The following is a 12,633-nucleotide window of genomic DNA, read 5'->3' on the forward strand; positions in this document are numbered from 1 at the left end:
CAAAATGGCAACAGATTTGAACAGACACTAGTTCCTTTAAACATAATTGGTTAAGACATTATCAGCTAGGATTAAGACCTTGGAATATGAATCTGCTGATGCAGTCAAAATTGTTGCTATCTCTTTCCCTCACAGGTGTTTTCCATAATAGGTATATAGGTCCCGATGGTGGCAGAAAAGCCCTAAAGCTTCAGAGGTAAAAACAAAGCCAACAGATAATCATTTAAGCATTTGGGGAACATTAGAAGCATTAAGAGAATTAAGAAACTGGATAAGAATTGCCTCACAGAAGGCAGGAGACACTAGGAAGAGTTATAAAAATTAATGACTCAATGGGTTGTTAATTTCCCTGCTTGTTGAGCTTGGAATCTCTTGAATCAATCAATCCATGTTTACTGAGCACTTACTGTGTGCAGAGCCTGTACTAAGCACTTGGACACTACAGTGTACTGTACAGTACAACAGATATGGTAGACATGTTCCCTGCTCACAAGGAGCTTTCTGTCTAGAGGGGGAGACAGACATTAAAATAAATTATGGATGTGTACATAGTGCTGTGGGACAGAGGGTAGGGTGAAAATCAAGTGCTTAAAGGGTACAGATTCAATTGCAAAGATGCATGTAATATGGTCAACATTCCATGTCAATTGAGAAACAACCAGTCCCTTTCTTCTTTATAACTTCCCACATCCAGAATAATTTTCTTCACCCCAGATCATAACATCCCAAGCAAGGCCTCATCCCTTATCAATCCATTAGCATGGCTCAGGGGAAAAAGCCCAGGCTTGGGAATCAGAGGTCATGGGTTCGAATCCCAGCTCCACCACTGATCAGCTGTGTGACTTTGGGTAAGTCACTTCACTTCTCTGGGCCTCAGTTCTCTCACCTTGAAAATGGAGATGAAGACTGTGAGCCCCCCATGGGATAACCTGATCACCTTGTAACCTCCCCAGAACTTAGAACAGTGCTTTACACATAGTAAGCACTTAATAAATGCCATTATTATTATTATTATTATTATTATTTCTTGAACCCATATTGTGTACAAAGCACTGAACTAAGTGCTTGGGAAAATACAGTGCAAAAGAGTTGGTCTACCTGATCCCTGCCCACAAAGTGCTTACACCCTAGAGAGGGAGAAAGACATTGAAATTAATTATAGATAGGGGAAATGGTGGAGCATAAGGATGCATATGTCAGTGCTGTAGGGTTGAGGGTGAAGAGACTACAACTGTTTAAAGGTCACATATCCAAGTTTTTAGGCAATGCAGAAGGGAGAATGAGTAGGAGAAATCTTAGTAGAAGAAGGCATCTTGGAGCAGATGTGATTTCAGGATGGCTTTGTAGTCTGTCAAATATGAAGCGGGAGGGAATTTAAAAGACAGAGGGAGAACAAGGATAAGGGAGTTGGAGGCAAGATCCGCTTAGAGTGAGAAGGTTGACACCTGCATATAAATGATTATATGTACTCTACAAAATATGTACTAATTTCATGTCCCATTTGTGTATTATTTCCCAGTGCTTAGTAAGGTGCTCTACTCAAAATCGATGCTTAATAAATGCTGTTACCATTACCCATTTATCCACCTTTCTGTTCTCTTATTAATTCCTATTTATAAATTAATTTGCATCTCTCCCTCATTAGACTCTAAAATCCTTGAGTGTGGGGCTTGTGTCCTTTCTTTATTTTATTCTCCAAAGCCCTTTGGACAGAGTTCTGCAGGCAGTATATGCTCACTAAGTACGACTGACCAATTGACTGATTGATCAGGAGGAGAAACATAATGGTCAAAACAAAGAACTGTCCTAGTTTTTCTTTAAATCAGAATTGAATGTGAGTTCAGCCTTTTTTAAGCTTTTAATCAAGTTGGGTTTTTTTCCTCAATGTCGAGATTTCTATTTGCACTTGTAATTGAATGCACAGAAGTAACTGGAGCAAGGAGTTGTGAAACACCTGAAGAACAACTTTTCAAAGTTAATGAAGGAATTAACCTTTGGACTGTGATGTTTGGTATTTTCAGGGTAGAGAAGTTTAAAAAAATTATATAATGAATGAAAGTATCTTCAAACTGGATGTGGAGAATATATAAAATCATTTTAATATATTGAGGGTCTTATAGTCTTTAAAGGACATATTCTAGTGCTGGTTTTGCACTGAGTTCATTTTCTTTCTCTTTGTGTGGCACGCAAGATTTTATCAGTTTATTAAACTTTCCTTAAATATGACATTTAGAGTTAAAGAGTTCAGTGCCTATGAAAATGGAAAACATGGATCAAGCATAAGGGCCCTGACAAAATCTTGTTGCATAGCATTTTCTAACTGGTCATAAAGGTGTTGGGGTATTTTATGATGGGATTTATAGGGTTAATTCTTTATTGTTCCTCTATATGCTTTTCTGTCCTTTGAGCATGCAGCCATCCTCTCTTATATGTAAAACATGTCACTTTGGTATCTGTGATCACATCCAGAGATTCCCTTCAAAGTTTTTCTGCTTTCCTTTTCAACAGATGTGAATTTTGGAGGGTATTTCTTTCTATTATAAATCTAAAAGTCTGTTCCGGTTCAAAAGACTGACCAAACATTCCATCAGAATGGTGGTGAAAAGCTTAAACTCAAAACAAAGGTTTGCTGAAGCTTCAGCCTTGAATAATTCTTTCTACAGTGTTTCCTCATTTAATTGAACGTAGATGTTATGATTTTGTATAGATGTGTGTGTATGCAATATGTGTGAGTAAATGACAACATGCCAGTTACCTATCTGCACTACACTGTCAAAGAGATATTCGGCATATATGATGGACTGATTAGCACATATCTTCTAGACTGTGAGCCTGTTGTTGGGAAGGGATTGTCTCAATCTGTTGCTGAACTGTACTTTCCAGGTGCTGAGTACAGTGCTCTGCACACAGTAAGTGCTCAATAAATACGACTGAATGAATAAATGAATACCTTAAGGAATTGGAGTTAATTTGTATGCCTACCAATTTCCAAATGGATCTCGGAAGACTGAAAATCTGCTTAATGGAGCAAACAATGACATACAGTGTATGGTCATGAGACAATCACTAATTACTGAGAATGGATTTTGGAACAAAGTATTAAATGGTGAAAACGCTTCCACTAGACAACAACATGAGACTGTGCCAGCTGATGTCATAACATTAAGATGGGGTTCATTTATTCAATCTTATTTATTGATCACTTACTATGTGCAAAGCACTGTACTAAGTGTTTAGGAGACTACACTAAAATAACCGACAGAAACATTCCCTGCCCACAATGAGCTCACAGTCTAGAGGGGGCAACAGACATTAATACATATAAATAAATAAAGATATCCTGAGGTCACCCAGCTGACAGTTGGCAGAGCCGGGATTTGAACCCATGACCACTGACTCCAAAGCCCAGGCTCTTTTCCACTGAGCCACGCTGCTTCTCGGTGGCATAGTGGCTACAGCCCGGGCCCAGGTGTTGGAAGGTCATGGGTTCTAATCCCGGCTCCGCCGCTTGTCTGGTGCCTGACTTCGGACAAGTCATTTGGCTTCTCCGGGCCTCGGTTCCCTCCCCTGTCAAATGGGGGTTGAGACCGTGAGCCCCACGGGGGCCAGGGCTCGGGGCCGATCCGATCCGCGCGTGTCTACAGCGTGGCTCGGTGGAAAGAGCCCGGGCTGGGGAGGTCGGAGGTCGTGGGTTCGAATCCCGGCTCCCCCACGTGTCTGCTGTGTGACCTTGGTCACTTCACTTCTCCGGGGCCTCAGTTCCCTCATCTGGAAAATGGGGATGAAGACCGGGAGCCCCGCGTGGGACAACCTGATCACCTTGTATCCCTCCAGAGCTTGGAACAGTGCTTTGCACATAGTAGGCGCTTGACAGATGCCATTATTATTATTATTGTTATTGTTATTATTATTATTATTATTATTATTATTATTATCATCTACCCCGGTGCTTAGTACAGTGCCCAGTGCTTAATAAATACCACAATTATTATCAGACTGCCACGAAGACTTTCCATTCAGCGTGGCTCAGTGGAGAGAGCCCAGGCCTGGGAACCAGAAGGTCGTGGGTTCTAATCCCGGCTCCGGCACTCGTCTGCTGGGTGACCTTGGGCGAGTCACTTCCCTTCTCTGGGCCTCAGGTGCCTCGTCCGGAAAATGGGGGTTAAGAGGGGGAGCCTCATGTGGGACAGGGACACCGTGTCCATCCTGACTCACTCGTGTCCACCGCAGCGCTTACACGGAATGTTGCCGACTTGTACTTCCCAAGCACTTAGTACAGTGCTCTGCACATGGTAAGCGCTCAATAAATGTGATCGAATGGGTGAATGGCACATAGTAGACACTTAGCAAGTACCGTTCTTGTCCCTTTCCCTCCCAATTTCCCCAGAGCCTTTGCTCTTCCCTTGCTGGGCCTGGGTGAATTTGGCCACCGGAGGATTTGGCAGCAGTAGCCCCAGGTGAAGGGAACAGGGGACGGGTTAAGCGCTTTGTACAATGCTCTGCACACAGTAAGCACTCCATTTATTACTCTATTTTACTTGTACATATTTAGCCTATTTATTTTATCTTGTTAATATGTTTGGTTCTGTTGTCTGTCTCCCCCTTCTAGACTGTGAGCCCGCTGTTGGGTAGGGACCGTCTCTAGATGTTGCCGACTTGGACTTCCCAGGCGATTAGTACAGTGCTCTGCACACAGTAAGTGCTCAATAAATACGATTGAATGAATGAATGGAGACCGTCTCTATATTTTGCCAACTTGTACTTCCTAAGTACTTCCCAAGCGCTTAGTACAGTGCTCTGCACACAGTAAGCGCTCAATAAATGACTGACTGAATGAATGAATGAATATGAATATAAATATAAATATGTATCTCTATATATATATATATATATGTGTGTGTGCTATGGAGATGGAAGGGAGGATGAAATGAAGGGAGCAGGTCAGGGTGATTCAGAAGGGAATGGGAAAAGAGGAGAGGAAAACTTAATCAGGAAAGGCTTCTTGGAAGAGATGCACCTTTAATAAGGCTTTGAAGTGGGGAAGAGCAATTATTTGATATGAGGAGGGAGGGCATTCCTAGGCAGAGGTAGGATGTGGGTGAGAGGTTGGCAGCAAGATAGACGAGACGGAGGTACAGTGAGAAGGTTAGCACTACAGGAACAAAGTGTGTAGGCTGAGTTGTAATAGGAGAGTAGCGAGGTGAGGTAAGAAGGGGAAAGGTGATTAAGTACTTTAAAGTCAATGGGAGGAAGTTTTGTTTGATGCGGGAGTGGATGGATAACCACTGGAGTTTCTTGAGGAATGAGGTATGACTTTTAAAATGAAAAGACATATTTGTAGGAGGGGAAATCATATCCAGACTACCAAGTCATTACTCAAAGGATCAGTTAATTTTCCCTACAAGATGCAAATCCTACTCTGAAATGATGAAGGGTACCCTTATTCCCTTCAACAATGATGTCTTTATTTTTGTGGCAATCTGCCACCCTAAATGTCAAATTCACAAGGTGATTTTCTAATAATTGTGCTTCTGAGATCATGGCACCAAAAAAGAAAAACAACTAGGGATTATGAAGAAATAGTGCTACATCAAAAAAAAAGTGGTTGAAGGAGGACACCACAGACATCTGCTTTTTATATTTAAACATCCTCAAAAGCCATATTGAGAAGGAAAGGAGATAACTATCTTTGGTTTGTTTATCATTGTAATATATGCATCTCCTACTTGGAAGAAGTAGTATCGAATGTTCATGGAGACACTAATATCACCCCAAAATACTCAATATATTTATAAAATCTCTCGTGAATCCACAAACCGCCTAGAATCAATCAGTAATGCAGGTATATAACATCTCCATCATATATATATATATATATATATATATATATATATATATCTTTTGTAAGTTTTGTAACTTCTAAGTATTAACGTTAAACTCAGGATACTCAGCATGAGTGATTTGTGGTAGAAATGTTATTACCTTCTTAACGTCAACTAGACTGTGAGCACATTGTTGGGTAGGGACCATCTCTATATGTTGCCAACTTGTACTTCTCAAGCGCTTAGTACAGTGATCTGCATGCAGTAAGTGCTCAATAAATACGACTGAATGAATGAATGAACTTGCAATTATCTAACAGTATCCTCCTTTGAAGTTGGAAGTGGTAGGGTTTTTATGTTTGTTTACTTTTTTGTTTTTTTGCAAAATGTTTTATTAGCCGGAGCCTGCACTGTCCTTTTTACCTTTTCCCACACTATGGTACTCTCAACCTTAGACAAAATCTTTTTATAGCCTTCATCAATCTGGGGCTGCTTTTCCTGTCATCCAGTTAGGTTCTTTGGTTGTCTACCCAATGTTTCCCATCTGTGGTTCAAAATAGCCTTCACTATTTTGTATTATCTGTTGAGTTGGCTTATCCCTGCATTTCTCATCACCATTAGGTGGTTAACCCAAATTTGTAGGAATCATATTCCCAAAACAAAGTCCTCCCTTTCTTGCTCATTTTTCTTTGATGCCAGAGAAAAATAACATATACAAAGGTATTACCATCCATTATTATACTCATATTTGAACACTTTCAGAATATCTTTATTGCATTTTAATGTATTATTTCCTATAGCACTCTTAGCATGAAATAGTGCCTTAAAGTTAACTGGGTTTAAGCATCTCCCTTTCTCTGTCCATCAACTTTTTAAGTATTTTGCCCGATTTGAATAGACTTGTTACAATTCATTTTAATTTAGCACTAGATAATGGAAGCTCTAAAGCATTTGTAATGACAGATTTCTAGGTTAATCTTGGCACAAGATGCCTTTAAAGTGACAGATAACACTGAAAATTAACAGATTTACAAATATATCAGAAAATACATCATTCAAATTTTACTTGGTACATATATAAATTGCTATTTAGCAACTATTTTCACAGTATTTTTTCACACATTTTTGATATTTTAATCATTTCTTTGGCATTTGGTGATGCATTCCTATACTTCAAACTATTCCTTGTGGGAAACTATACTTTGTTTAACAGGCTTTCACTTTACACTCTAATTTCGTGAAATCAATTAAGATCATTAATCAGAGTACCGCTCAAAAAAAGAAACTTTACTAAAACGTTACTAAAATACTTTGAATACAATGAAAACTGTTAGTTTAAATTATTGGAGGGTTCCCTTAAGCCAGGTGAATACCACCAAATCAAGGCAGAAATTTAGCAGTTGAAGATGAGAAAGTCTAGACATCCAATTTGAATAACGTCTGCCCCATAATTAGTCATCTAGACTGTCACAAATTCCTCAGGTAATTTCACAATCCTCTGCTTTGTTTCCTCAAAGAGACCACCTCTTAGACAATTCTGAGATGTGCTTTTGTTGATGATGATGACAGGTTTATGTATGAAATATAGCATAACCTCGAGTCTGGAAAATTGAGCTGGAATTCTCCCAGGGACAGGACCTTTTTTTGAGGAAAATTCCTCATTCTACCTGCTTTCTGCTATTGGAAGGAGGCAGTCACTATCATAACAGTCTTTCCCCAGTACCTCTCAGCCCTTACTTTCCGCTTCTGATTTTAGGCCAAGGGAAGAGGGACAGAGACTGGAAGGGTAATGACGAATGCTCACACAACTGAACTTGGTTCAATGTCTGAAACTTTCACGGAAACTTGCTGGAGTTGGAGATTAAATTAAAACCCAAACTGCTCCTCTTGCTGAAATTCCTCCAGAAGGGAACAGAGGAATTAGGAACGGTATAATTTTCTCTTTCTTACCACTAAAGAAATAAACAAAGTGAAAAATTTGGGGCTTTGCCGAGCCAGAAAAAATAATGAGCTCTTAGGTGAAATGTGAGATCTGAGAAGTACTGTATGTATGTGTGGCATCCGGTCTTAATCCTCAGAAGGAAGAAAGTGGCTGAGGTGGCAGACGCTACTGACTGAGCATGGAACTGAAGGGGAGAGCTGGCAAGTCAAAAGAAAATGGAGACAACAGAATGCAGAGAGCTTGCTGGCATCTGCTCTAAACACAAAAGGAACTGACTCCGTAATCCAGGAGAAAAACAAATGTTAGTTTTCTTTCTTCCTCTCTCTTTCCCTCCTGCTCTTGGCTCTTGGTGGCTAAGGATTTCATACTGTTCACATTCACAAATTAGAAAATAATATCAACATCTGAATTAGAAACAGGTTCCATAACACAACAATCCAGCAACTAAATGTGCTGCAGAAATTAGTAATGAGCCATTTGAATAGGAAGGGGTCAGGGCCAAACATCAATTTTTTGTTTGTTTTTTGTTTTTTTCAAATCCATCTTTACCTCAGGATGGCGTCCAATTTCAATGTAGGTGCAAATTGGATGAAAGGCCCCCGTTCCACAGGCATACAAGTGAGTTTGGTTGTAAGCCTTAAGCACCTTGATGAAATTAGCACATTCTCTCTGTAAGAAAAAAAAATGAAACAGTGAATTCTAGCAGTTAGCATGACTAATGTATCTTCCAGTGAGTTTGGTATGCTTTGCTGTCTTAAACAGGTTTTTTTCATCTGTAGACTTTTCACAACATTTGTAAGGCTTGTTTAGTATTCAGCAGACCGTGACTATTTTAACCCGAGGTCTAATTGTTCGGTAGGCAAGGGTACTTAACTTTAAAATACCCATCTCTTGCTTAACAGAAGCACTTCTTTCTTATTTTTGGCAAATACATAACATCACCACCATTTTGGAATTTTTGCAGAAGACATAAAGGCCTACCAAACAGTGCCCTCATTATTCTCAGTCTAAGTGGCCAAAGGGAAAAAGTTATTTATTGGAGCCTTTGACTGTGAGCCCCATGTGGGACAGAGACTGTATCCAACCTGAATATAGTGTATTTTCCCAGCCATTAATACAGTGGTTGGTACATAGCAAGCACTTAACAAGTACCATAATTATTAAGTGTTATGAAATATTATTTTAAATGGGAAAGGCTAGAGGCAGGCTACATAAAACCCCCCAAGAGGCCTGCATCTCTGACCCTTCCATGATAGGCTAAGAGCCTTTCATCTAAATCTTGTTTGTTTCACAAGAATAGAGAAATGTTACCCCAGGTAACCAAAAATGACCACTGCATTTATTATCAATCAATCATATGATTAAATGCTTACTGCGGGCACTGCAGTGTACTAAACTGTTTGGAGAGTTCAATACAGGAGATTTGGTAGACATATTCCCTACCCACTAGGAGCTTACATTCTCTGGCAGAACAGATGAAAAAAGGCCTTGTGAGGATAAGTGATTTGTCACATAGCAGGCCTGGATCAGAGTTGGGTCTAGAACTCATGCCCCCTGACTTTGGGCCATTCATCCACTTTTATACTACAAAGTCTGATTTTATCCCATACAGTCCAGTTTTCAGCTGGCCTGTCACCCATCTGGCATGGATACAGCAATACCAGATGTCATTATTTCTGGTATTTTAATTTTAAGCACCCATCCTCCCTCTGAAAAGCTCCTGCTCCCAAGTTCCAAAGCTAGAAAGTGACGCCCCCTCAATAGAGATCTGGGAAGGCAATGGAAAAGCTATGAAACAAGCGAGATGATGGGGTTACAAGGCTCTCCTCAGGGGCAAGCACTCTGTTTGGGTGGACCTCAATGGACTTACTAGAAATGGTGTATTCAGTATCTTGATATTACCTTGGGTATTCAACCAAACTCAGGAGACACAGTGTGTGTCTGGGCATCCTGTCCCCACAAAAGTAAATGTGTTGTTAGACTGGAAGCTTGTTGTATGCAGGGAATGTGACCGTTTATTTTTTATATTGGACTCTCCCAAGTACTCTGTATACAGTAAAGGCTCAATAAATCTTACTGAATGAATAGAGGCTTATTAGACTTAACTTGTTCTCTATCTAAATGCTTCCTTAAAAAGCCTTCTAAGATTCAGATGGACTCAGAAAAAAGGTTTTGGTGGAGTAATTCAGGTGCATATTTAGATTGGACTCTGTTAATATAGGCTACTAACCTAGTGGAAAAAGCACAGGATTGGATTTAGGAGACCTGGATTCTAATCCTGGATCTCCCAGTTGCCTACTGTGTGGCTTGGACAAGTCGCTTAATTTCTCTGTGCCTCTGTATCTTCATCTGTACAATGGGGATTGAAAATCTTGGTGTTTTTTTTTCATTTTTCATGGTATTTGTTAAGCACTTTTACTCTGTGCCAGGCACTGTCCTAAAATCTGGGGAAGATACAAGCTAGTCAAGTTGGAAACAGTCCATGTCCCAAATGAGGCTCACAGTCTTCAACCCTATTTTACAGAACAGTTAACTGAGGCACAAAGAAGGTAAGAGACTTGCCCAAGATCACACCACAGACAAGTGGCAGAGCCAGGATTAGAACCCAGGTCCCTCTGGCTCCCCGGCCTGCGGTCTATCCATTAGGCCAGGCGACTTCTCTAAAAAACTGTTCTTCCTTCCTCTTAAACTGTAAACCCCATGTGGAACAGCAATTTTGTCTAGTCTGACTGGATTATATCTAACCTAAAGCTTAGTCCAGGGCTTGGCACATAATGAGCATTTAACACTCAGAAGTTGAAGCCTCTGGCTATGTACTTCATCCTCCTCCAACCCCTTCGGTTGGCTCTGATGCCCTTGTCTGCCCAAGTAAATACACAGATGCTATTTATGTACATTTAAAATTTCTGTCACTTGCTCATAGTTTATTTTTTCTAACCTTTATGCTTTGAAAATTGTTTCCAAATACAAGTCATTCTTTTCCTGAACTAGCAGGTAAGAACTTGAGTCAGCTATAAGATGGAATCATTTTTACAAAATGCATTCCTTCCAGCAAGTAGCAATTCTAACTCTTGACACTCTTTCCCCCACCAGTCTCTTACTAAACAAGCCTGAGAAAACCCAAAAAGTTGCACAACATTAAAACCAGGATATTTTTCATAATATCTTAAGCTGGTGTAGGACTAAAACTAATTTATCATAATATTTTAAATAAATGACTCTAGACCAACACTGAAAAAATCTTAAACTACCCTCAAGTTAACCTCAAGTTAGCTGCTATGGTCTATTCAACACATACCTCTAATTTTAAAAATTGGATACATGCAGCTTCCAGTGTGTTCTAGGTTATGAGTTATTGAATGATGAATTTTAAAACAATGCTCTATACACAGAATTGAAGTGGCAAATTCTCATACACTTCCTAGCCAAAACTGCTTTCTTTTTATGGGTATTATGGAACTAGAGAAAAATAGGCAACCCTAAACTTCATCAAAACACCAGTACCGATTGAATTCAGACTGTAATGTGAGCAAATGTCACAAACCCAGGGGCAGAATGGATTTACTCTGATATCTCTAGGTGATGTGCACTAAAAGGGTTAGGCACAAATTCATCCTGAAATTGCATATGGCTTTTCAAGTGAAACCTCAAGATACACTTGAGTCTACAGTGTGAGCAGCAGTTTTAAAACCAAGGACTAGGTCAAACTGGAATGCATATAATTGTATTTGGTATTTGCATTTTAGTGTTTTACCCCTACTGCCTCTATACAATGAGGTGCAAGTGGCCAAACCTGAACCGAACCCCTCGAACTCCAGAGTAAATACATCAAGCTGCTTTTGAGAAAAGGAAAAGAGAAACCTCCCTTCGAAAATCTAGTCTTAAAATCTGAAATGGCATCTTTTTTAAGAATGGAAATCTAGCACTAAAGTCCACTGTTAGTTTTCCCTCTTGAATTCATATAAATTGCCACCCTCAACACCACCCTCTCTACTGACTTCAACTAACTTGCTCCCCTATCCTTTCATTACTCTCATACCACTAACCCACTGCCCTGGATCACCTACAGGGTCTGCTTCCTTCACTCCCGTGCATGAGCTGCAGAGAGCTGCTGGCAGAAATCCAGATATCAGGCTGGCCTCATCCACTTCAAACTTATACTTGCATGCTTTAACTCTAAACTGTCCTCTGCCCGGAAAAATTAGATCTCCATCCTTACTGACACCCATGTCCACCCCCTGCCCCATCCCCCATCTCCCCCATCTCTTGCCCCTAACGACCCGGCTACCTACTTCACGCAGAAAATGGAAACCATCAGGGTTGATCTCCCTAAAATCTCTCTTCCTCCTCTCCAGTCCCTTCCTGCTCCCATCTTCAACTCTCCTATCTTTCTAAGCAGTATTTCAAGAGGTAATAGCCTTCTCTCAAAATCCACCCCTCCACCTGAGCATCTGACCCTATCCCTTCATACCTTATCAAAACAACTTGGACGTTATTCCCTCCCTGACTGCCATCTTCAACTGTTTACTCTTCAATGGCTTCTTCCCTACTGCTTTCAAACAAGCTCCCCTGACATCACAGTTCCCTCCAGTTATTACCCCTTCTCCCCTCTACCATTCCACTCCAACCTCTATGAGCAAGTTGCCTACACCCAGTGCCTCACGTTCCCTTCCTCCAATACTCTTCTTGACTCCCTCCAATCTGACTTCAATCCCCCTCACTCCACAAAAAAATGCCCTATCAAAGTTCACAGATGATCTCCTTCTTGTGGGCTGGGAATGTGTCTACTAGTTTTGTTATATTGTACTTTCCCAGCAGCTTAGTTCAGTGCTCTGCACACAGTAAGTGCTCAATAAATGTGACTGATTG

General features: G+C 40.4%; 1 protein-coding gene across 3 annotated transcripts in view; it reads right to left on the reverse strand.

The window, feature by feature from the left end:
* The window catches only part of SEMA3A (semaphorin 3A), a 204,222-nt gene that overhangs the window by 114,863 nt on the left and 76,726 nt on the right, over window positions 1-12,633 (reverse strand). For all 3 annotated transcript variants that reach the window (XM_038741339.1, XM_038741340.1, XM_038741341.1), the window contains exon 4: window positions 8,314-8,433. In XM_038741339.1, the coding sequence (XP_038597267.1) occupies window positions 8,314-8,433 (120 nt within the window). The remainder of the gene's footprint in view (window positions 1-8,313; window positions 8,434-12,633) is intronic.

This window comes from Tachyglossus aculeatus, assembly GCF_015852505.1.
Source record: "Tachyglossus aculeatus isolate mTacAcu1 chromosome 12 unlocalized genomic scaffold, mTacAcu1.pri SUPER_6_unloc_1, whole genome shotgun sequence".
Classification (NCBI taxonomy): domain Eukaryota; kingdom Metazoa; phylum Chordata; class Mammalia; order Monotremata; family Tachyglossidae; genus Tachyglossus; species Tachyglossus aculeatus.